Consider the following 27,215-nt stretch of genomic DNA (forward strand, 5'->3'; position numbering starts at 1 on the left):
GAACGTTTTTAGACTGCAAAAACACAGTATGATAATGTATTATGTGGGGGTGTTACTGAATTACAGTAAATTACTGTAGACTTACAAGATGAATTTCAGAAATAAATACGAAATTTTAGTTTAATCAGTGGGGTACAGAATTTTCACTAATGGTTGCAACAAATATAGCCGCTTACAAGGCTCGCCTCAAAATAATGTTAATGAGACGGAGATTATTTCGCCACCCACAACATTTTCCTACAATGCACCATAATTCGCAGTATGCTGCTGTAGAAACAGCTAAACAGATCATACAGTAATTTAATGTAAAATTGTATTATGAAAGTACAGCAATTGTTGTAATTTTACAGCAGTTTAGAGGAATGGTAATTGAGCCCCGAAAATGAATTGGCCTTTACAGCACTGTACTGTAATATAGAGTTACTGTAAAAGTGTTGCTGTAAATGTACAACAATTTGTTACAGTGCAGTAGCTCCCCAGGAAAACCCAGCATTTCTAATCCTCTTAAATTATGCTACTGTAGGTTTTCACTTTTTAATTCACACTTTCAAATAAATCTAAGGATAACTTCAATCTCAGTAGAGCCCAGCATGAGACCATACTCCAGGACTATTAAGTGACTGGGTTCAATTTGCACCCTTCGAGCAAGTTGCACCTTTCGAGCTGCACTTGCAATTCCTAATATGAGAGATGACTGGAATCTTGAAATAAAACAACAACACCCATAGCCATTCACAGATTAATAGAAAAAGTGTAATAACATGTTATTATGCAAAACCTACCTCTTTCGTGTGAGGGCGCAACATAAATGAAACTTCTGCAGTTTTCACCTGAAATAGAATATGCCACACAATCAAACACAATACAATCAAACACTCGATCATCAGCTTTCTAAGGCGCATGTCTGGGTAAAGGGGTGGCTAACCGAGTCTAGTCTTTAGCTCCATCCCTGATGAAACACCTGATTCTACTACTCAGCTTCTCATCAAATCAAATCGAATGTTATTTGTCACATGCGGCGAATACAACAGGTGTACCGTGAAATGCTTACCTACAAGCCCTTAACAAACAATGCCGTTCAAGAAAGAGTTAAGAAAATATTTAATAAATCAACTCAAGTAAAAATAAAATAAAAAAGTAACACAATAAAATGACATAACAATAACGAGGCTATACAGCTATACAACGGCTATACCGTTACGGAGTCAATGTGCGGGGTATAGGTTGGTCAAGGTAGTTTGTACATGTAGGTTGGAATAACAAACAGCGAGTAGCAGCAGTCTAAAAACAAAGGGATGGTCAATGTCATTAGTCCGGGTGGCTATTTGATTAATTGTTCAGCAGTCTTATAGCTTGGGGGTAGAAGCTGTTCATAATGTGCCTTTTGGATCTAGACTCCGTGCTCTGGTACTGCTTGCCGTGCGATAGCAGAGAGAACAGTATATTTACAGGACCTTGACCTAGAATTTTGATATCATGGCTGGTCAGTCCTTGCATCCATAGCTCTGTCTATGATTTTGAGAGCGGTTACATTTCTCCAGCCCCGTCCCTCAGTTTTTTAACAACATCGTGGCGGGGTTGCAGCTTAGTTATAGTTTGAACTGTAGATTTTCCCTTTAATATAAACAGCTAAATTAAATATGATTTTTATACTTTCTCGTAAATTTAAAAAAAAAAAAAACGTTTTTGTTAGATTTGTTTTATATGTAAAATGCATAATATTCATAATATGATTATGAAAATCTCAGAGTAAAAACAACCACAGTCACATTTTTAAGGATTTTGCGTTTGTGCGTAATTAAATACAGACGATCGTTTTAATGTGTGTGTGAGTGAGTGTGCTGGCAGCTGACAGAAAATCATTGGATATTTCACTCAAAAGACAAGAACAATTACATAGGTCTAGACTAAACATTAGCATAGTCTATAATTCTGAGAACCCAATTCTAACTTTCCATTAAAAAGACGGACTAGTGCCATGCGTACAGCTGCGTCACATCGCAGTGCGCGAAAAAAGTTTTGTTCCCGGAGTTTATCTCTCTTACCTGTCATATTAACATTCTCCTCGCACGAAAACCAGATCCCGGTGTGGAACTTCCTCATAAGGTACTTGTCCTCGCCGGTCTCCCAGATGTACTGGACCAGTCTGCTGTCATTAATGTTCGAGCTGTTGAACCTGATACAGAACGACTGTCTGGTGGTGGTGACCGGTCCCGTACAGAAAGGTTTCGCCACTTTCCGTGTCCCCTCGCACCAGTAGCTTGTAGTCAACGCGACAACGGCTAGAATCAGCGCGAGGAAGTTCAACGTAATAGCCAGAGATACTCTCCGCCGCCGGTCTATCCCCCCCATAACAGCAACCGGGAAAGGCAGACGCGCTAATCCCAAGGTTTAACACAGTATATGGCGATTTTTCCTTAGATCCTCCTAATGTAGGATAATCGGGCATTCCGTTACTATACTGCGGGTAATTACAGTTGCGCGAGACTCCTGCATGACGAGCTAATCCTCAAATATGTTCTTCTGAGCCTGGTACTCTGAGACTTTGTAGCTAACACTCCTCCTCATCATCATATCCCCCCTTCTCCCCGCCTCTCTCTCTCATTCCCTCTCCCATTTATTTAGTATCCCCCCTCTCTCCTCCCATCATATCAATTATGGTGTGTGTGTGTTTGTGTTGTGGAATTGGTTGAGTCCCTTGGCATCAAAGTCAACATTCCTTTCCCCCAACCCTCCTCCCTCTATCATGACCTCCCCACACATGACACACACACGAGGACATTCTATGAGTGTACTGATGTGTCATCACCCATGGCAACACACACTAGTTTCCACACACTCACACTCATTCACACACATTCACAGTAATGTATGAAATCAGATTCATTACAGCATTAAATGACAGTAATGTATGAAATCAGATTCATTCACTTGCGACGCATTGGTAAAATCATTGGGGAAGCCAATCCAGGAAGGAAATCCATACTACAACCTATGTGTTGTGATAATTGCGTTGTTTGCTCTATAACCTGTTAGTTCATGTCTTGACACCGTGATATATAGACCTAAGGCCGAGACAATAAGAAGACACAGTGTAGAATAAATTCAACCACACATTTGTTTCATTCCAAAACCGGAGAGCAGGGTTGAAAGTCAGGTGGTACGGTCCTGTATGGTACCGCATCCCGGCAAAATAAGTAGTGGGGGTTACACAGTACAGGACAAACCTGAGCTTATCACAGTTAATACAACATGCCCAAAAAACTGTAGGCTATTACACCATTATTTAACCCTACTGCATGTCAGCCGCATGAGCATGTTTCTAAATGACTGGAAACCGGGTGGTATTTGCTCCAAATTGCATTGTGGTTTGAGGAGAACACTCAAGGCGAGATGAGTGGCCGAGATCGAGGCGGGCGTGGACAACGGTGGATGCATCAATTCAGACTACAAGTGTGGGTCTAATGACAATCTCAGAATGTCACTACAATACACGAGGGTGTTTAGTAACAGATGTCTCTTTTCATTTATCAAATTGCAGGTTGGTGTTTGGATGCTGAAATTATTTTGTGAGTGAACGAACGTGCACAGGTAGCCTACAGAAGCGCCATTGTGTGACAATCAGATGAAAACATCATGACTGGTTGTGTTTATGCCACATTAAAAAGCATAGGCGGTGTGGTGTGTCCATAAAGCTAGGCAAAGCTTTCCCTAAAGTAAATTGCCAAAACGATAGTATAGCCTAATTAGCTTACTCCTGTCTATACATAAATACATGAAATCATTGAATACGGGCTACTACAACAGAAAGCATGATTTGGCCACAGGGGATCATTACCTTCTAAAAAATGTATCTGTGGATTGTTTTAAATCGCATAGACTACAGTCGCGAGGGCCCGCAATTTGGACAGCGCGCGCTGCAATAGATACCCAATAGATGATTGTTGAGTTGCGACTGTCAGTGAAAAGCAGAGAGAACAAGTCAGGCATATGGCAATATTTAAAAATGCAATTGCTGAAAAACTGTTGAAAATGAAAAGACTTCAATCTGTCTTTTAGTTATCAAAATTCTTAACTTACTTGAGCGAACAGTATCCTATCTTATTGACACCAGCAGAGAGCATCGGCCATATCCCCGGTGTGTGTGCTATTCACTGTCTTTATCGTTGTGTCAGTATCACTTGTTTGCTTTTGGACAATTTTTTGGTAATTTTTGTAGTATAAAAAAACATGTGCGTGGACTTGGGTGTCCCTTACCGGTAAGAAATTAATTCTACTTTCGCCCTGGAGAGCAACATCTTCCCGTTAAGTCTTTAAAACATATGGCTTATAACAAACAGTTACATTACCTACAGCGTGGTCAAGCAAGGTAATGTTTCTGACATTTTCAGACTATTAAACAACTATTGATTTAGAACCACAGAGAGTTACCGCAAGTCCCAAAGAAACCAGGAGCTGCCTCCACTATTCCAGCACCATTTTAACTACAACATTTCAACATCATCAAATCACCTCTGCCTAGTCCAATACAGTGACAACTAAAAGATTCACAAAACAATTTAGTCCATTCAATGTAAGCTAAATATGATTTGGCTGTCCATGGTACTGATCTCTCTCTCTCTCTCTCTCTCTCTCTCTCTCTCTCTTTCTCTCTCTCTCTCTCAAATAGAAAAAACATGTTGACTCACCCTACCTGGCAAGAAACGGCCATGCCATCCTCCTCTTTCATGCTGCCTAAATGTCTATGACTCAGTCATACAGTACACACTTTTAGTTGTTGTTGTCCAAGGCTACCTGGCTAAAATGCTTGCTCTCTAGCCTAACTTCCTTTCATGGGCAACAACGCTAGCTAGCTAGCCACCGGAGCACAACAAGACAACAAGATGCAACAATTTTAAAAAATCTTGAAATTTGACTTTTGATGTGATTGGTCTGAAGCCAAATCCAAACTGGCTTCTCTTGAAACTAAATTTTTTGGTGCCCCAGGACCTTTCACAGCTGAGCTCACTCAGTTAAGCTCAATGCTGATGGGCTATTGCTGTATATATATTTTTTTACCAAGGGAGGCCAAATGTTTCGTCTGCTCAGTGAGATACATTCAACCTCTTGCGAATTGAAGGACATTTACAAGACACAGAGAGATGAAAGATACAATATTTTGTATGTTTTTTTCTTGGTACATTTTTTGGGGTAAGCCTGGCTTCCCTTGGCATCCACGAATACACACCACTTGATTCATTACAGATTTAATGACAGTTATGTATGAAACCAGATTCATTACAGCATTAATGACAGCAATGTATGCGTCTGGCCTCTCTCTCTCTCTCTCTCTCTCTCTCTCTCCGACTTTCCTTCTCTCTCCCTCTGTCTTTCCTTCTCCTCTCTCTCTGTCTTTCCTCCTCTCTCTCTCTCTCTCTCTCTCTCTCTCTCTCTCTCTCTTTCCTCCCCTCTCTCTGTCTTTCCTCCTCTCTCTCTCTCTCTCTCTCTCTCTCTCTCTCTCTCTCTCTCTCTCTGTCTTTCCTCCTTCTACTCTCTCTGTCTTTCCCCCTCTCTCTCTCTCGACTCTCTCTCTCTTTCTCTCTCTGTCTTTCCTTCCTTCCTTCCTTCCCTCTCTCTCTCTCTCTCTCTCTCTCTCTCTCTCTCTCTCTCTCTCTGTCTTTCCTTCTCTCTCTGTCTCTCTGTCTTTCCTTCTCTCTCTGTCTCTCTCTCTCTCTCTCTCAATTCAATTCAATTCAATTCAATTCAATTCAAGGGCTTTATTGGCATGGGAAACATGTGTTAACATTGCCAAAGCAAGTGAGGTAGACAACATACAAAGTGAATATATAAAGTGAAAAACAACAAAAATTAACAGTAAACATTACACATACAGAAGTTTCAAAACAGTAAAGACATTACAAATGTCATATTATGTATATATATACAATGTACAAATAGTTAAAGGACACAAGATAAAATAAATAAGCATAAATATGGGTTGTATTTACAATGTTGTTTGTTCTTCACTGGTTGCCCTTTTCTCGTGGCAACAGGTCACAAATCTTGCTGCTGTGATGGCACACTGTGGAATTTCACCCAAAAGATATGGGAGTTTTTCAAAATTGGATTTGTTTTCAAATTCTTTGTGGATCTGTGTAATCTGGGGGAAATATGTCTCTCTAATATGGTCATACATTGGGCAGGAGGTTAGGAAGTGCAGCTCAGTTTCCACCTCATTTTGTGGGCAGTGAGCACATAGCCTGTCTTCTCTTGAGAGCCATGTCTGCCTACGGCAACCTTTCTCAATAGCAAGGCTATGCTCACTGAGTCTGTACATAGTCAAAGCTTTCCTTAATTTTGGGTCAGTCACAGTGGTCAGGTATTCTGCCGCTGTGTACTCTCTGTGTAGGGCCAAATAGCATTCTAGTTTGCTCTATTTTTTTGTTAATTCTTTCCAATGTGTTAAGTAATTATCTTTTTGTTTTCTCATGATTTGGTTGGGTCTAATTGTGCTGTTGTCCTGGGGCTCTGTAGGGTGTGTTTGTGTTTGTGAACAGAGCCCCAGGACCAGCTTGCTTAGGGGATTCTTCTCCAGGTTCATCTCTCTGTAGGTGATGGCTTTGTTATGGAAGGTTTGTGAATCGCTTCCTTTTAGGTGGTTGTAGAATTTAACGTCTCTTTTCTGGATTTTGATCATTAGTGGGTATCGGCCTATTTCTGCTCTGCATGCATTATTTGGTGTTTTACGTTGTACACGGAGGATATTTTTGCAGAATTCTGCGTGCAGAGTCTCAATTTGGTGTTTGTCCCATTTTGTGAAGTCTTGGTTGGTCAGCGGACCCCAGACCTCACAACCATAAAGGGCAATGGGCTCTATGACTGATTCGAGTATTTTTAGCCAAATCCTAATTGGTATGTTGAAATTTATGTTTCTTTTGATGGCATAGAATGCCCTTCTTGCCTTGTCTCTCAGATCGTTCACAGCTTTGTGGAAGTTACCTGTGGCGCTGATGTTTAGGCCAAGGTATGTATAGTTTTTTGTGTGCTCTAGGGCAACAGTGTCTAGATGGAATTTGTATTTGTGGTCCTGGTGACTGGACCTTTTTTGGAACACCATTATTTTGGTCTTACTGAGATTTACTGTCAGGGCCCAGGTTTGACAGAATCTGTGCATAAGATCTAGGTGCTGCTGTAGGCCCTCCTTGGTTGGTGACAGAAGCACCAGATCATCAGCAAACAGCAGACATTTGACTTCGGATTCTAGCAGGGGGAGGCCGGGTGCTGCAGACTTTTCTAGTGCCCGCGCCAATTCGTTGATATATATGTTGAAGAGGGTGGGGCTTAAGCTGCATCCCTGTCTAACCCCACGACCCTGTGTGAAGAAATGTGTGTGTTTTTTGCCAATTTTAACCGCACACTTGTTGTTTGTGTACATGGATTTTCTAATGTCGTATGTTTTACCCCCAACACCACTTTCCATCAGTTTGTATAGCAGACCCTCATGCCAGATTGAGTCGAAGGCTTTTTGAAATCAACAAAGCATGAGAAGACTTTGCCTTTGTTTTGGTTTGTTTGGTTGTCAATTAGGGTGTGCAGGGTGAATACATGGTCTGTTGTACGGTAATTTGGTAAAAGCCAATTTGACATTTGCTCAGTACATTGTTTTCATTGAGGAAATGTACGAGTCTGCTGTTAATAATAATGCAGAGGATTTTCCCAAGGTTACTGTTGACACATATTCCACGGTAGTTATTGGGGTCAAATTTGTCTCCACTTTTGTGGATTGGGGTGATCAGTCCTTGGTTCCAAATATTGGGGAAGATGCCAGAGCTAAGTATGATGTTAAAGAGTTTTAGTATAGCCAATTGGAATTTGTTGTCTGTATATTTGATCATTTCATTGAGGATACCATCGACACCACAGGCCTTTTTGGGTTGAAGGGTTTTTATTTTGTCCTGTAACTCATTCAATGTAATTGGAGAATCCAGTGGGTTCTGGTAGTCTTTAATAGTTGATTCTAAGATCTGTATTTGATCATGTATATGTTTTTGCTCTTTGTTCTTTGTTATAGAACCAAAAAGATTGGAGAAGTGGTTTACCCATACATCTCCATTTTGGATAGATAATTCTTCGTGTTGTTGTTTGTTTAGTGTTTTCCAATTTTCCCAGAAGTGGTTAGAGTCTATGGATTCTTCAATTGCATTGAGCTGATTTCTGACATGCTGTTCCTTCTTTTTCCGTAGTGTATTTCTGTATTGTTTTAGTGATTCACCATAGTGAAGGCGTAGACTCAGGTTTTCCGGGTCTCTATGTTTTTGGTTGGACAGGTTTCTCAATTTCTTTCTTAGATTTTTGCATTCTTCATCAAACCATTTGTCATTATTGTTAGTTTTCTTCGGTTTTCTATTTGAGATTTTTAGATTTGATAGGGAAGCTGAGAGGTCAAATATACTGTTAAGATTTTCTACTGCCAAGTTTACACGTTCACTATTACAGTGGAACGTTTTACCCAGGAAATTGTCTAAAAGGGATTGAATTTGTTGTTGCCTAATTGTTTTTTGGTAGGTTTCCAAACTGCATTCCTTCCATCTATAGCATTTCTTAATGTTATTCAGTTCCTTTGGCTTTGATGCCTCATGATTGAGTATTGCTCTGTTTAAGTAGACTGTGATTTTGCTGTGGTCTGATAGGGGTGTCAGTGGGCTGACTGTGAACGCTCTGAGAGATTCTGGGTTGAGGTCAGTGATAAAGTAGTCTACAGTACTACTGCCAAGAGATGAGCTATAGGTGTACCTACCATAGGAGTCCCCTCGAAGCCTACCGTTGACTATGTACATACCCAGCGTGCGACAGAGCTGCAGGAGTTGTGACCCGTTTTTGTTGGTTATGTTGTCATAGTTGTGCCTAGGGGGGCATATGTGGGAGGGGATGCTGTCACCTCCAGGCAGATGTTTGTCCCCCTGTGTGCTGAGGGTGTCAGGTTCTTGTCCGGTTCTGGCATTTAGGTCGCCACAGACTAGTACATGTCCCTGGGCCTCTCTCTCTCTCTCTCTCTCTCTGTCTTTCACCCCCCCCCTCTCTCTCTCTCTCTCTTTCCTTCTCTCTCTCTCTCTCTCTCTCTCTCTCTCTCTCTCTCTCTCTCTCTGTCTTTCCTCCTTCTACTCTCTCTGTCTTTCCCCCTCTCTCTCTCTCTCTCGACTCTCTCTGTCTTTCCTTCCCCCTCTCTCTCTCTCTCTCTCTCTCTCTCTCTCTCTCTCTCTCTCTCTCTGTCTTTCCTTCTCTCTCTGTCTCTCTGTCTTTCCTTCTCTCTCTGTCTCTCTCTGTCTCTCTCTCTCTCTGTCTTTCCTCCTCTCTCTCTCCGTCTTTCTTTCTCTCTTTACAATCTCGATGCAACCCAAAATGATTTAGTCCAATCAATGTAGGCTAAATATGATGTGGCTCTCCATGGTGCTGATTTCTGTGAGTGTATGTGCGTGCGTGGTGTGAGTTTATGTGTGCGCGTGTGCACATGAGCACCCAAGTGTTTGTGTGTAGCCTACACAATAAATTCCCTAGTGTTAAATTAACACTGAAAGTGATATTTTACAGTGATGACTTAAAGCACGGCTGAGCGTAATGCTTTATTTGCATATTTCCCAGAGTGCCCTCGCATTGAAGTGAATTGTACAGTTACAACCCATGACTGAATTTGTTAGTGACAGAGACATGGTTGTTGCATTTGTTTTTATATAATCCAATGTCCTTTGTGAAGTAAGGTTCCAAGTGAATATGTTATTCAAATGTAATTGTAAAACACAACACTGTGTATTTAATAAGGCCTTGTTTTAAGGCTTTACACAAACAAATACTTGGTTGACTCAACTGCTGGGTTGAAGGCATTGGGTCACTTACTTGGGTTATTATTATTAATTATTTTAAAGAGCAAAAGGTTAGCTTGTTGATGCTGGATTATTGAGCTGTGATCCAGTGGGTCAGATCAGAAGACTAGAGGCTTGGTTTAGTAGGGGTGTGGCTTTCAGGACGTTATTTTTGGCTACCTGTGAGCGTAAATGTCATTCTGGTTCATTCGTTCTGTTGAATTGTTATCACATGACACAGTCAAACGCTGATACCTTTATCACGTTGATGAAGTGAACAGAAGTGTATGAAAATCTTAGAAACTTATCCATATTACAATCGATTAGTAACTACTTTATTGCAGTATGTAAATGAATTTGTATTGGAATATGTAACATGCAATAATATTAACTAAGGGAAAATGTTACATTGCAGTGTACGAACGTAACATTCTCTCAGAGAAATTAACCCATGTTTGGGTAAACCTAGCCTCATGAGGTGGGATGTGCTGATGGCTTGAGTTTGAAGTGGAGGGAGTACAGAGCTTAGCATGTCTCTCAAGGAGACTAAAAAGAGATTTCTGCTGGGAAAAGTTGAATATTTTCAGAAGGAGTCGGGTAATTGGCTAAGGGAGGAGGATTGGAGGGGAAGAGAGAAGATGTTGAAAACACTGAGGGAGGCAGAGGATGAGTTTGAATTTGTTGAAGTTAGCAATAACAAGGGAGATGGTATGTCGAGGGAGATGGTATGTCGAGGGAGACGGTATGTCGAGGGAGACGGTATGTCGAGGGAGACGGTATGTCGAGGGAGAGGGTATGTCGAGGGAGATGGTATGTCGAGGAAGATGGTATGTCGAGGGAGATGGTATGTCGAGGGAGATGGTAGTCGAGGGTGGTATGTCGAGGAGATGGTATGTCGAGGAGAGGGTAGAGGAGATGGTATGTCGAGGGAGAGATGGTATGTCGAGGAAGATGGTATGTCGAAGATGGTGGTATGTCGAGGGAGAGAGATGGTATGTCGAGGGAGATGGGTATGTCGAGGAGAGATGGGAAGATGGTATGTCGAGGGAGAGGGTATGTCGAGGGAGATGGTATGTCGAGGGAGGGTAGAGGAAGATGGTATGTCGAGGAAGATGGTATGTCGAGGAAGATGGTATGTCGAGGAGATGGTATGTCGTGGTATGTCGAGGGAGATGGTATGTCGAGGGAGAGGGTATGTCGAGGGAGATGGTATGTCGAGGGAGATGGTATGTCGAGGGAGATGGTATGTCGAGGAAGATGGTATGTCGAGGGAGAGGGTATTTCGAGGGAGATGGTATGTCGAGGATGGTAGAGGGTATGTCGAGGAGAGGGTATGTCGAGGAAGATGGTATGTCGAGGGATGGTAGAGGGATGGTATGTCGAGGAAGATGGTATGTCGAGGGAGATGGTATGTCGAGGGAGATGGTATGTCGAGGGAGATGGTATGTCGAGGAAGATGGTATGTCGAGGGAGATGGTATGTCGAGGGAGAGGGTATGTCGAGGGAGATGGTATGTCGAGGGAGAGGGTATGTCGAGGAAGATGGTATGTCGAGGTAGATGGTATGTCGAGGAAGATGGTATGTCGAGGGAGAGGGTAGATGGTATTTCGAGGGAGATGGTATGTCGAGGGAGATGGTATGTCGAGGAAGATGGTATGTCGAGGAGAGGGTATTTCGAGGAAGAGATGGTAGATGGTATGTCGAGGAGATGGTATGTCGAGGGAGAGGGAGATGGTATGTCGAGGAGATGGTATGTCGAGGGAGAGGGTATGTCGAGGAAGGTGGTATGTCGAGGAAGATGGTATGTCGAGGGAGATGGTATGTCGAGGAAGATGGTATGTCGAGGGAGATGGTATGTCGAGGGAGAGGGTATTTCGAGGGAGATGGGGTCAAGTTCATACAGAGTGAGCCTTGCATTGATGGACATGGTTATGATAAAGATGAGTTTGGCCCAGTGGGAGTGAGATTTTTGAAAAGGGTGGATCCAGGCCTTTTGGCTGATCCATGGGTGGTTTGAGGTTGGGTGGAAGAGATGGTGGGTGCTGTTGAGTCGGTGAAGGTATCCCAAAGTGGACTTGTGATGTTTGTTTGTGTTTCTTCAGATCAGAGGGAGTGGGGGCTCTGTATGATGCAGCTTGGGGAAAGACCTGTATCTTGCTTTGCACTTAGGTACAGGACACAGTTTAAGGGATTGATTTCTGGGTTAGTGTTAATTAAGTGTAGAGGTGGAATAATTTAAGTTGAAGCTTCCTGGTGTTTGTGAAGCCTGTCGTTTGGTGCGACGCAGATCCAGTGGGGGATTGTGGTGGAACAGAGGTGACACACAGTCTGTTCTTTTAAACTTTGATTCATAGTCTTTACCCGACAATGGGATGTTAGGATATATCATGAGTTATGCTGTTAGAGCCTTTGTGCCGGTGTTCTTGGTGTCACGTTTTTGTGCAAGTCGCAGCAGTGTGTAGAAGGGAGATTCCAAGATGTGGGAAACTTAACCTTAACCGTTTTAAATTTCAACTTCATGGGGAGGTAAGGATGTCCCCAGGATCCCGGATCTATCCAGTAGCCTACACTCTCCCTTTACTGACAGCTGGAGCTGCAATTTAACCCTCTTCCATGGCTGTTATTTATAAATGCATTTGGAGACTTTGTTTTTAATCTAAAAGTACTACATCAAGAGACAGTAGCTAGTTAATAGGAAGTTAGCTAGCGGATTACATGTAATTCATTTAGCTACACAGTGTGTAAAGTTAGTTAGCTAGCTAGCAGCTCAGTTGAGGTGGCCTACAAAGTGGCCTACTATAGCCAGCTAGCTAACTAATAACACATTGTTTTACAACAACAAAATAATGGTCAATCTTCACAATTTATTTGATGTAGCAAAGAGCAGCCAGCCACCATGTCGAGGTTTTTTAGTCACCAGAGCGGTTTAGGTGTTGCGATGTTTGACTTTACTGGTGGAATCCACTTTCAATTTCAACAAATCGCAGACTGTCTGCCATGCTTGACAACTTGAAAACTAGCACTTGAAACTAGCATACTCAACAACTCTCCACAAACTGTGATTTACACAGATGGAAAACATTGACGCACATAACACACAGCACCCCTTCTACGGGCGTGTGGGGATAGGGCTAAAGAAAACATCCAACCAAAATCTTGCCGGACCATTCAAACCATTTTTGCAATACAACATTCTCCAGAACTCCAAGGAAGACGTGACAACAACAACGTGATTTCGTAAGTATGGCAATGCGAGACTAGGGTAATCTGAACAACGCAACCTGTCACATTATGCAGTCAATGGTTAAATTAACCCATGCTACGGTAAAATGAACAACACAACCTGTTAGATTTGTGTTGACTTTCAAAGCAATACATAATACCTAAAGACCAAACAGAGGTATTTTTTAACACTGTCAACCTGAATGCACAATAACTGCCAGAATGCTGTCCATCGACTACAGCTCAGCATTTAACACCATAGTATCCTCCAAACTCGTCTTCAAGCTCGAGACCCTGGGTCTCGACCCCGCCCTGTGCAACTGGGTACTGGACTTCCTGACGGGCCGCCCCCAGGTGGTGAGGGTAGGTAACAACATCTCCACCCCGCTGATCCTCAACACTTGGGCCCCACAAGGGTGCGTTCTGAGCCCTCTCCTGTACTCCCTGTTCACCCACGACTGCGTGGCCATACACGCCTCCAACTCAATCATCAAGTTTGAGGACGACACTACAGTGGTAGGCTTGATTACCAACAACGACGAGACGGCCTACAGGGAGAAGGTGAGGGCCCTCAAGAGTGTGGTGTCAGGAAAATAACCTCACACTCAATGTCAACAAAACTAAGGAGATGATTGTGGACTTCAGGAAACAGCAGAGGGAGCCCTCCCTATCCACATCGATGGGACAGTAGTGGAGAGGGTAATAAGTTTTAAGTTCCTCGGCTCACAGACAAACTGATTTGGTCCACCCACACAGACAGCATCGTGGTCAGTACAGGTGCATCAAAGCTGGGACCGAGAGACTGAAAAACAGCTTCTATCTCAAGGCCATCAGACTGTTAAACAGCCACCACTAACATTGAGTGGCTGCTGCCAACACACTGACTCAACTCCAGCCACTTTAATAATGGGAATTGATGGAAATTGATGTAAAATATATCACTAGTCACTTTAAACAATGCTACCTAATATAATGTTCCCTACATTATTCATCTCATATGTATATGTATATACTGTACTCTATCATCTACTGCATCTTTATTTAATACATGTATCACTAGCCACTTTAAACTATGCCACTTTGTTTACATACCCTACCTTACTCATCTCATATGTATATATTGTACTCGATACCATCTACTGCATCTTGCCTATGCCGTTCTGTACCATCACTCATTCATATATCTTTATGTACATATTCTTTATCCCTTTACACTTGTGTGTATAAGGTAGTTGTTTTGGAATTGTTAGGTTAGATTACTCTTTGGTTATTACTGCATTGTCGGAACTAGAAGCACAAGCATTTCGCTACACTCGCATTAACATCTGCTAACCATGTGTATGTGACAAATACATTTGATTTGATTTGATTGGGAAGGTTGACATTTCTGACTAGCTAAATCATCTAAACTGGAACAACCATTTCAGCAATGGGTGCAATAAGTCCAATTATCTTATTGGATCAGTTTAGAAAATGTGTCATTTATATTTGAGAAGCATAACATTAATTAATCAATCAATGTACATGCAAAAACATAGATATTCAAACAAACCATTTTTAAAACATGCCTGCAATAGAGCATACTGGGAAATATGCTAATGCTGGCCGTGTTAACGATAACATATTCGCTCCGGATCTCACTTGGTGTGTTCCCAGTGGTCACCAACCTTTTCTGAGTCAAGATCAAGATCAAGATCAAAATGCAACCTGAGATCTACCGCTCAGATATGTTTAAATCATGACTTTAAACAAGTATGAAGCCTACGCAACCAATTAAAAACAGTTCTGTAGTGATACAGAAGCAGATACATAATCATTAGCTTGTTTTATTAGACAGATACCCTCTCACGTGCCATATCCTCATTGGTTATACCCACATGGGGTTCTTTATATTGAAAGACAACTGAGTTCAGGGTTCTTTAGGTCTATTATTTAAAATTCCATAGTACGATTATTGTGTTAATTAACAAGAGGAATAATACTACCTCTGAAAGTTTAGATGCCAATGACGCCTGTTCTCATAAAGTCATACAAATAAGAAAAAGCCTGGAAGGAGGTTAGATGACTAGAAATGAGCTAGATAAATTGCCATACTGTTTAATGCTTTTTCTGGGACAGACATGAATGCAATTTTGGACATGCGGGACAAATGTAAAACCAACTAAATTAATAAAATTGGTTCAGAGTTTGTTTTGACATTTTAACCTTGTATTTTTATTTAAAAAAAAATGTACGTGTCAATGATCGTGTATTCTAAAACAATAGGTGTGGGGTTAGACAAAGTTTACATTTGCTGACTACGATGGTGCAAACATGTTGGTGCACGCTCGCAGCCAAATGTTTGGGTAAAATAGAAGTCATTTCTATTTGTGACGTGAATAAAGTCCTCTAAGAACATTCCACACCTGGATTATGCAACGTTTGCCCATTATTTTTTTCGAAATTTTTAAAAAAATGTACCTAGTGATTGTACAAAACATGCTAAAACAATAAAATATTAGATAAGTATTCATCCCCCTGACTACATTGCTTCAAGCTCTTTCAAAATGGTTGTTGATCGTCGCTTGACAACGGTTTTCAGACATAATTTTTCAAGCAGATTTATGTAAAAACTATAACCCGGCCAGTCAGGAACAATCACTGTCTTCTTGGTAAACAACTCCAGTGTAGATTTGGTCTTGTATTTTAGGTTTTTGTCCTGCTGAAAGGTGAATTCATCTTCCAGTGTCTGGTGGAAAACAGACTGAACTATGTTTTCCTTTAGGATTTTGCCTGTGCTTAGCTCCATTCCATTTCTTTTTTTATTCTGAAAAAACTCCCCAGTCCTTAAAGGTCATGATCTGTCTAGGTCGGTCTTCTGCCAGCATGTAAGAACAGGGGGGAAGGTTCATTCAAAACTGTCAAGCCAACACGTCCGTCAGTGCAGCTGTGAGCTGCATCACAAGAGACATGCCAAACGGGATATGTATAATAAAAATGTATATATATCATATTGATGTCATTTCAATGTTGTCTGAGTTGCTTTGTGTATCACCAAATTAGCTTGAGATGATTTTACTGCAACCCTGCTCACCGCATCCAAGTTACTTGACATAGGACTAATATGTAAATATATACAGAACGTTTCAAAGAGCTGTCAGTCAACGTGAGCTCATGAATATAAGCTCCCCACACAATCAGCCTGTCTTTTCAAACTTCCTGGTTGTTAGCCATGAGAAAAAAAGTACTTTTCAGAATGACTGTTCAGTACTTCTAACAGTAGCATACCCATAACATGATGCAGCCGCCACTATGCTTTAAAATATTGAGTGGTACTAAGCAGTGGTGTAAAGTACATAAGTACAAAATACTTGAAATTACTACTTCAGTTGTTTTTTGGGGGGTATCTGTACTTTACTTTACAATTTATATTTTTGACAACTTTTACTTTTACTTTACTACATTACTAAAGAAGATTATGTACTATTTATGTACTATTTATTAAATAAATTTCATTCTATACATTTTCCCAGACTCCCAAAAGTACTCATTACAATTTGTATGCTTAGCAGGACAAGAAAATGGTCTAATTCACAACACTTATCAAGAGAACATCCCTGGTCAAAATGTTGCCATCTGGTTCGCTTAATAAAAGGACATTGAAATGATACTTAAGTATATTTTAGCAATTAGGAGTAGGATTTTACTCAGTGACTTCCACTCGAGTCATTTTATGTTAAGATATCTTTACTTTTTCTCAAGTATGACATGGGGAACTTTTTCCACCACTGGTACTAAGTTACGACCAAAAGTTGGTTGCTTTGCCACATTATTCTAGTACCTTGTTGCAAACAGGATGCATGTTTTGGAATATATTTATTCTGTACAGTCTAACTTATTTTCACTCTGTCAGTTAGGTTAGTATTCTGGAGTAACTACAATGTTGTTGATCCATCCACGGTTTTCTCCTATCATAGCCAACAAACTCTAACTGTTTTAAAGTCACCATTGGCCTCATGGTGAAATCCCTGAGTGATTTCCTTCTTCTCCAGCAACTGAGTTAGGAAGGACGCCTGTATTTTCTGTAGTGACTGGGTGTATTGATACACCATCCGAATTGTAATTAATAACTCCAATATGTGCAAAATATTCATTTTCTACCAATAGGTGCCCTTCTTGGCGAGTCATTGGAAAACCTCCCTGGTCTTTGTGGTTGTATCTGTGTTTGACATTCACTGCTTGATTGAGGGACCTAACAGATAATTATATGTGTGGGGTACAGAGATAAGGTAGTCATTAAAAAATCAGGTTAAACACAATTATTGCAGTCCAAGCAACTTATTGGGTGACTTATTAGGTCACATTTTTATTCCTGAATTGCCAAATCAAAGTGGTGGAATACTTATTGACTCAAGACATTTCAGTTTTCATTTTCAATTAATTTGTAAAACTTTCGAACACCCAAATATCTAAATTTAATACATTTTTATTCAGGCTGTAACACAGCAAAATGTGGGGTGTAAATACCTCCCGAAGACACTGTGCTATCAGAACCCAAATTAATCAATCAAAGATTCTCCCGCTCTATAAAGAACTGTACATCTCTGATTGTAAATCCACACCAAGCCAGACTAAGTCCTTTCTAAAATAATTAAGAACCATTCTTCTCTCAACACAGGAAGCCACCTTGCTGGAAGCCCAAATATCTCTCAATTAACTTAAAAGCACATTGGATAGCATTAATTAAGGCAAATCACTCAAATCACTCAATGGGAGGGTATTCCCCCAGAGTTCTGTTAAAAAAATCTGGAATCAATTAGCTCCAATATTGCTCAAAATTATTAAAACAGTCATTCACAAAGGTTCATTTGGGAGAGATGTGAATACAGCACTAATTTCCATAATCATGACAACCAGTGTTCTTACTATCGCCCCCTAGCTTTGATAAACACAGATATTGAACTGTTTTTCCAAAATGTTGTCGTCCCTTCTGGAGACTTACTTACCCAAATTGGTCCACGCGGACCAAAGCGGGTGAAATGTTTATCCTCGGATAACCTCTGTGGACTATTACATGTCTTAGATGCTTCATCAGAAACAACAGCTCCTTGGGCTGTATTATATCTCCATGCAGAAACAGCTTTTGATAGACCAGAATGGTCATATCTCTGGTCTGTCTCGGAACATATGGGAATTGGCTCCAATTTCATTAATATGATTGAAATGCTGCATGCCAATCCCTCAGCCATAGTTATAACAAGCAACACCTGCTCCGTTCAGAATCACTAGAAGCAGCAGACAAGGTGATCCAATTTCCCTTTTGCTATTTTTTATTCTCCATGGAACCCCTGGCCCAGGCAATTTGTGAATCGAAGGAAATAACACCAATTTCCCGAAAATCTACTGATCACTTCATCTCATTGTACGCAGACAATATTGCTTTAAGCAACAGAATTATTGTCAAAAAGAATATATTGCCACGGCTGAATTTCTGATTGATTCCCATGGCTCCCACTTCTGTCTATTGGAACAAAATATATATATGGCAAGGTAAGCGATCCCGGATAAAAAATTAACAAGCTTAGAAAGAGGGAAAGACAGGAGGACTATCCGTACCAAACTTTAAATTGTATGTCCGTGCACTAGCATTTTGTAGTGACGTTTGATACTGGAGCTCCGAGGCATGTGTCTGAATCGCTAAGCAGTTTACTTCGAAGCAGTGTGCCGATACCTGTATCACTTCATCAGAAGCATGTGATCAATGACGTCCAAAGCATTGTTTCGTCGAACATCTACCTGATTGGTTAGGTAGAAGACAAAAAGGCTACCCTGTGGACACACTACAGCGTGTGAGATGTCATCTATAATAATTTGGCTGCTTTAAATTATTCTGACCAGCAGGTGCCACTAGTGTACTCTGTGGTGATCAAAGCCTTGAGTAATGAACCTATGTTCATAACAATTGGCTGGAAATCCTCAATGCTTCAGGAAGCTTAGTTTCCTTATCATTAGCATTTTGCCCCATCCTTAATTGGTTTAGACATGATTCTTCCGCCGCCTGGCTGAGTATAGAGAGAAATATGGCATATCCTATTGCCACGGAAGAGGTGTTCACTGATATATCCCATGTACAATGTAAGCTTTGGTCCTATTATTGCCCACACAATTTCGAATTGGGCCCCCCCAAAAAAAACTGGAAATCAAAGTGGCCCATACTCTGAAGGGCGGCCTTTTGAATCTCCCCAATGGTCCAAATGTGGAATCCATACCCTTGCCGATATCATGGACAGTAATGGTTTGAGAACATTCCAAGATACATACACATTACCAGGCAACAATTTTGTAGGTCAGCTAAGCTAACCTATGGACTCCCTTGGGAAACCCAACTACCGAACCATCCAAAGATGGGATTTAGAAATAAATTAGCTGAGCTACTGAAAGGAATGACCTCTATAATCTAAACTCAGCAAAAAAATGAAATCCTCTCACTGTCAACTGCATTTATTTTCAGAAAAATTAACATGTGTAAATATTTTTCGGAACATAACAAGATTCAACAACTGAAACATAAACTGAACAAGTTCCACAGACATCTGACTAACAGAAATGGAATAATATGTCCCTGAGCAAAGGGGGGTCAAAATCAAAAGTAACAGTCACTATCTGGTGTGGCCACCAGCTGCATTAAGTACTGCAGTGCATCTCCTCCTCATAGACTGCACCAGATTTGCCAGTTCTTGCTGTGAGATGTTACCCCACTCTTCCACCAAGGCACCTTCAAGTTCCTGGACATTTCTGGGGGGAATGGCCCTAGCCCTCACTCTCCGATCCAACAGGTCCCAGACGTGCTCAATGCGATGGAGATCCGGGCTCGTCGCTGGCCACACACAGAACCAGCAGTATGTCTGGTGGCATTGTCATGCTGGAAGGTCATGTCAGGATGAGCCTGCAGGAAGGGTACGACATGAGGGAGGAGGATGTCTTCCCTGCAACCCACAGCGTTGAGATTGCCTGCAATGACAACAAGCTCAGTCCGATGATGTTGTGACACACCGTCCCAGACCATGATGGACCCTCCACCTCCAAATCTATCCTGCTCCAGAGTACAGGGCTCGGTGTAACGCTCATTCCTTCGACGATCAACGCGAATCCGACCATCACTCCTGGTGAGATGAAATCGTGACTTGTCAGTGAAGAGCAGTTTTTGCCAGCCCTGTCTGGTCCAGCGATGGTGGGTTTGTGCCCATAGGCGATGTTGTTGCCGGTGATGTCTGGTGAGGACCTGCCTTACAACAGGCCTACAAGCCCTCAGTCCAGCCTCTCTCAGCCTATTGCAGGCAGTCTGAGCCCTGATGGAGGGATTGTGCGTTCCTCGTGTAACTCGGTCAGTTGCTGTTGCCATCCTTTACCTGTCCCGCAGGTGTGATGTTCGGATGTACCGATCCTGTGCAGGTGTTGTTACACGTGGTCTGCCACTGCGAGGACGATCAGCTGTCCGTCCCTGTAGCGCTGTCTTAGGCATCTCACAGTACGGACATTGCAATTTATTGCCCTGGCCACATCTGCAGTCCTCATGCCTCCTTGCAGCATGCCTAAGGCACGTTCACGCAGATTACCAGGGAACCTGGGCATCTTTCTTTTGGTGTTTTTCAGAATTGGTGGAAAGGCCTCATTAGTGTCCTAAGTTTTCATAACTGTGACCTTAATTGCCTACCGTCTGTAAGCTGTTAGTGTCTTAACGACCGTTCCACAGGTGCATGTTCATTAATTATTTATGGTTCATTGAACAAGCATGGCAAACAGTGTTTAAACCCTTTACAATGAAGATCTGTGAAGTTATCTGGATTTTTACAAATTATCTTTGAAAGACAGGGTCCTGAAAAAGGGGCGTTTCTTTTTTGCTGAGTTTATGAACAGCTTTTGATAGCTCATATTCTGAGCTTGTGTCACGTTCGTTGTATGGATGAGTATGTATTGTATGCATGATGTGAATACATCTTCTATTTTAATGCAACGAAGAACACGTCAACAAACTTACAAAATAACAGTGACGCTATATAGAATAAGTGCAGACACAGGCAACTAATACATAGACAATCACCCACAAATTACCCAAGGAATATGGCTGCCTAAATATGGTTCCCAATCAGAGACAACGATAAACAGCTGCCTCTTATTGAGAACCAATCTAGGCAACCATAGACATACAAAACACCTAGACTAGTTAAACAACCCCATAAACATACAAAAACCCTAGACAGGGTGAAAAACACAACGAACCACCCCTTGTCACACCCTGACCTAACCAAAATAAAAAATAAAACAAAGATAACTAAGGTCAGGGCGTGACAGCTAGCCATTAAATAAGTATGGCCCACCGATCTAATTCAATTTGAACAACTCTTTAACTGGAACCAAATATGGAAAAATATGACTTTGGCTTCCCATAATCCAAACCATGAAGGTGGAGACCTTTTAAATGTTATTTTCCTGGTTATATTACATTTACTTTTGGTTAAACTCTGTATGCGTTTCTTATTTTTAGTTTTCATTTGACTGGTAGCCCATGGGTACATTTTATATAAACTGAATAAATTAATTGAAAACTAATAAAAGGGTTCCGCTATGGTTACAACCCTTATCTGGACTTTATAGAACATGTTATGGTTCTATAAAGAACATTTTTCAACAAAAGTTTATTACGAATACATGGCCAGGCAAAACAACAGGTCAAGGGGCAGGCAGAGGTCAGTATTCCAGACAGGGTTCAACAGGTCCAGAACGGCAGGCGGTCTCAGGGTCAGAGCAGGCAGAGGTCAGTATTCCAGATAGGGTTCAACAGGTCCAGAATGGCAGGCGGTCTCATGGTCAGAGCAGGCAGAGGTTAGTATTCCAGATAGGGTTCAACAGGTCCAGAACGGCAGGCGGTCTCATGGTCAGAGCAGGCAGAGGTTAGTATTCCAGATAGGATTCAACAGGTCCAGAACGGCAGGCGGTCTCAGGGTCAGAGCAAGCAGAGGTTAGTATTCCAGATAGGGTTTAACAGGTCCAGAACGGCAGGCGGTCTCACGGTCAGAGCAGGCAGAGGTTAGTATTCCAGATAGGGTTCAACAGGTCCAGAACGGCAGGCGGTCTCATGGTCAGAGCAGGTAGAGGTCAGTATTCCAGATAGGGTTCAACAGGTCCAGAACGGCAGGCGGTCTCAGGGTCAGAGCAGGCAGAGGTTAGTATTCCAGATAGGGTTCAACAGGTCCAGAACGGCAGGCGGTCTCATGGTCAGAGCAGGCAGAGGTTAGTATTCCAGATAGGGTTCAACAGATCCAGAACGGCAGGCGGTCTCAGGGTCAGAGCAGGCAGAGGTCAGTAATCCAGTGTGGTGTGGCAAGTTATAGAAAGGCAGGCGGTCTCAGGGTCCGGGCAGGCAGAAAGGTCAAAACTAGAAAACAGGAACTAGAACAGGGGGAAAAAAACCCCACTGGTAGGTTTCACGAAGCAAAACAAGCTGGCAACAGACAAACAGAGAACTACAGGTATAAATACACTGGGGATAATGGGAAAGATTGGCGACACCTGGAGGGGGATGGAGACAAGCACAAAGACAGGTGAAACAGATCAGGGTGTGACAAAAGGTTCTTTGTAGATCATTTTGAAGAACCATATAAGGTTCTTTATTCTGGTCGGCCATATCATATTGTTAAAATTCCATAGATGTTATTGTGTTAAAAGTGAGCTACCTCTGGAACAACTGGGGGGCCATGAGAAGAAAATAGGAAACTACTGACTGATTTAGGGAAAAGTTCTCAATTGACACAAAGCCATACATGAGTCTTTCACAATTCACTGTCACTGGCCATAGTCATATATAATATGTAACGACATAACACAACCCTTTCTTTCTGTGAGTACTACTTTTCCACTTTATATACACACACACACACACACACACACACACACACACACACACACACACACACACACACACACACACACACACACACACACACACACACACACACACACACACACACACACACACACACAAATGCGTGTTTCTGAATGGTTCTTTGGGAAGGGTGATGGTTCTATGTGGGTAGAACCATACTGACTCAAAGAGCCCTTCAATGGTTCTTTGCAGTTCAAAAAAGGTTTATTTCCTCTTTTAGTAATAATTCAAATGTAGGGCCGACGGCTCATTAGAATATTTTGGGGAGTGGTTTATACACAGCTCTTTTGTGCACCGGTGAGAGAGAGTGTCATTCCAGTTTCTCTAATCTGTTGTTATGGCATAACATGTTGTGTTATAATCCCAATCTGTTCCAGAGCTGGCATACCTGACTTGCCAATATATATATATTTTTAAACTATGGAATTTAAATGATATAGTATGTTTATTAAACCAGAATGAAAAAAACTATTCATGGTTCTGTAAGTAACCTTTGATATTGAGAAATGTTCTTCATAGAGCAGTTATTCTTGGATGTTTTTTAAAATTTATTTTACCTTTATTTTACTAGACAAGTCAGCTAAGAACTAATTCTTATTTTCAATGACGGCCTAGGAACAGTGGGTTAACTGCCTGTTCAGGGGCAGAACGACAGATTTGTACTTTATCAGCTCGGGGGTTTGAACTTGCAACCTTCCGGTTACTAGTCCAATGCACTAACCACTAGGCTACGCTGCTGCCCCACATTCGACATGTTCTTTAAATAAGAATCATTAAAATGTTTCTACCCAAAGGGTTGTAACCATAACATAACCTTGTTTTGGTGCTATATATATATATATAACCTTCTTTAATGGTTCTTTATAGGACCTAAGGAAAGGGTCCTTTATAGCACCATACTGGTTCCATTTAGAACCTTATGAGCATGGTACTTTATAGAACCTTCAAAAAAAGGTTCCGGATAGCACCAAAAATGGTTGCGCTATGGTTACTATATAGAACCATTAGTGTGTTGAACAAAAAGAGCACATCGCTCAGGCTCCGTTTGCCTGGCATTCTCAATATCCAGCAGAGGGATGGGATAGAGCTGGATGACTGTTTGAATCACTGTCTGTCCAAGGTGAAACCTCTTCCGAGGACACTGTGTACGACCCCAGCAACACACCACCCAAAACCCAATGGCCTTGGAGCAGGTCGATAAAGGAGCAAGAATCTCCTGTTAATAGGCTGGATTTATGTATGAATAAATGTATGAGGTGAGCTCGTCCACATAAATCCTATGAATCAGTTCTACGTGTCATTCTATGAGCTTGCCCACAAAAGTGACCGATGGTGAAGACCAGTCCTCCTTAGGGGGAGTTTAACTCTGTTGGTGAAGGACAGTCCTCCTTAGGGGGAGTTTAACTCTGTTGGTGAAGGACAGTCCTCCTTAGGGAGAGAATAACTCTGTTGGTGAAGGACAGTCCTCCTTAGGGAGAGAATAATTCTGTTGGTGAAGGACAGTCCTCCTTAGGGAGAGAATAACTGTTGGTGAAGGACAGTCCTCCTTAGGGAGAGTTTAACTCTGTTGGTGAAGGACAGTCCTCCTTAGGGAGAGAATAACTCTGTTGGTGAAGGACAGTCCTCCTTAGGGGGAGTTTAACTCTGTTGGTGAAGGACAGTCCTCCTTAGGGAGAGAATAACTCTGTTGGTGAAGGACAGTCCTCCTTAGGGAGAGTTTAACTCTGTTGGTGAAGGACAGTCCTCCTTAGGGAGAGTTTAACTCTGTTGGTGAAGGACAGTCCTCCTTAGGGAGAGTTTAACTCTGTTGGTGAAGAACAGTCCTCCTTAGGGGGAGTTTAACTCTGTTGGTGAAGGACAGTCCTCCTTAGGGGGAGTTTAACTCTGTTGGTGAAGGACAGTCCTCCTTAGGGAGAGAATAACTATTTTGGTGAAGGACAGTCCTCCTTAGGGAGAGTTTAACTCTGTTGGTGAAGGACAGTCCTCCTTAGGGAGAGAATAACTCTGTTGGTGAAGGACAGTCCTCCTTAGGGAGAGAATAACTCTGTTGGTGAAGGACAGTCCTCCTTAGGGGGAGTTTAACTCTGTTGGTGAAGGACAGTCCTCCTTAGGGAGAGTTTAACTATGTTGGTGAAGGACAGTCCTCCTTAGGGAGAGTTTAACTCTGTTGGTGAAGGACAGTCCTCCTTAGGGAGAGTTTAACTCTGTTGGGATTAGAAACGGACATTCTGATTCAAGACATCATTCGGTGATTGGTACAGGCTGTCCGCCATTATATGAATGATGTATAACTGCTGGTCACGTCATCTCTTCCAATTCAGTGCCTTTCGGCAGTGTTCTACACATTCGACAATGTCAAATTCTGTAGCGTGTATGAAAGGTTATTACCATTAGTTACTATACTGAACATACAGTATAGCAACACGACTACGGCAGTAATAGTGATATCCTCCACATGCTTTTATATTGAATGAGGTGGATGTTGAAAATAGATCAACGAAGGTGACAATGACATGTGTTTGTACCCTGATTATCTAGTCGACTTTAATTTGTTTATGTACAGTATCAGGCTCATTTGCATAAATGCATCTCACAGCTTTTTATTTTTTTATAGCTGTTTATGTATTAAAACGTCATTATGGTCATCAAGTTAATTGCTTTGTACACACAATATTCACTTATCTGAGAAGGGGGACTGTGGTTCGTGAAACTAATTTTCACCATTAATATATACAAATCATGTCATGATGTTTTTTTGCTGATAAAAAAATCCCGTCGGTGGATTGAAGTATACAGTACCAGTCAAAAGGTTTGGACACACCTACCTACACCTACCTACACCTACCTACACCTACCTACTCATTCAAGGAATTTTCTTTATTTTTTAAAATATTTTCTACAATGTAGAATTATAGTGAAGACATCAAAACTATGAAATAGCACACATGAAATCATGTAGTAACCCAAAAAGTGTAAAACAAATCAAAATATATTTTATTTATGAGATTCTTCAAAGTAGCCACCCTTTGCCTTGATGACAGCTTTGCACATTCTTGGCATTCTCTCAACCAGCTTTATGAGGTAGTCACCGGGAATGCATTTCAATTGACAGGTGTGCCTTTTATTTCCTTCTTAATGTGTTTGAGCCAATCAGTTGTTTTGTGATAAGGTAGGGGTGGTATACAGAAGATAGCCCTATTTGGTCAAAGACCAAGTCCATATTATGGCAAGAACAGCTCAAATAAGCAAAGAGAAATGACAGTCCATCATTACTTTAAGACATAAAGGTCTGTCTGTCTGTCTGTCTGTCTGTCTCTCTCTCTGTCTCTCTCTGTGTCTCTGTCTGTCTCCGTCCCTCTCTGTCTCTCTCTCTGCCTCTCTGCCACTCTCTCTGCCTCTCTCTGTCTCTCTCTCTGTCTCTCTCTCTCTCTCTCTCTCTCTCTCTGTCTCTCTCTGTCTCTCTCTCTCTCTCTCTCTCTCTCTCCCTCTCTCTCTCTCTCTCCCCTCTCTCTCTCTCTCTCTCTCTCTCTCTCTCTCTCTCTCTGCCTCTCTCTCACTTTGCCTCTCTCTCTCTCTGCCTCTTTCTCTCTCTGCCTCTCTCTCTCTCTCTGCCTCTCTCTCTCTCTCTCTCTGCCTCTCTCTCTCTTGCTCTCTCTGTCTCTCACGCTCTCTCTGCCTCTCTCTCTCTCTCTGCCTCTTTCTCTCTCTGCCTCTCTCTGCCTCTCTCTCTCTGCCTCTTTCTCTCTCTGCCTCTCTCTCTCTCTGCCTCTCTCTCTCTCTCTCGCTCTCTCTGTCTCTCTCGCTCTCTCTGCCTCTCTCTCTCTCTCTGCCTCTTTCTCTCTCTGCCTCTCTCTCTCTCGCTCTCTCTGTCTCTCTCGCTCTCTCTGCCTCTCTCTCTCTCTCTGCCTCTCTCTCTTGGCTCATGCGTGCAGGGGCATGGAAATCTAACATGGTCTAACACGTCGTACTTTTTGAACACATAGAAAACACAAATATTGAAGAAATAACAGAAAACTTAATTTTTATGTGAAAATCATATATTTTTGGGGGCTAATATTTAACTAAGCCCCTGAGTTATTTAAAACAAAATATTCATGCTTGTCCCCCACAACCCATGCTCTACCAAATGAGCCACACATAACCATATTGATATACATTCAAATACAATATATCACCCTAGCCAGATTGGTTTGTGTTGGCCCAGTTGGCGTGTAAGTGATATCAGCACATCGGCT

At 41.8% G+C, this 27,215-nt stretch overlaps 1 protein-coding gene across 1 annotated transcript in view; it reads right to left on the minus strand.

The window, feature by feature from the left end:
* The window catches only part of LOC115124815 (germ cell-specific gene 1-like protein), a 35,068-nt gene extending 32,658 nt beyond the window's left edge, over positions 1-2,410 (minus strand). Inside the window, exons 1-2 of the mRNA XM_065008411.1 lie at positions 2,046-2,410; positions 783-830 (exon numbers count right to left, since the gene is read on the minus strand). Of these exons, the coding sequence (XP_064864483.1) occupies positions 783-830; positions 2,046-2,352 (355 nt within the window). The 5' untranslated portion in view covers positions 2,353-2,410. The remainder of the gene's footprint in view (positions 1-782; positions 831-2,045) is intronic.
* Positions 2,411-27,215: the final 24,805 nt, after the last annotated feature.

The sequence above is a fragment of the Oncorhynchus nerka genome, linkage group LG23 (genome assembly GCF_034236695.1).
Source record: "Oncorhynchus nerka isolate Pitt River linkage group LG23, Oner_Uvic_2.0, whole genome shotgun sequence".
NCBI lineage: Eukaryota > Metazoa > Chordata > Actinopteri > Salmoniformes > Salmonidae > Oncorhynchus > Oncorhynchus nerka.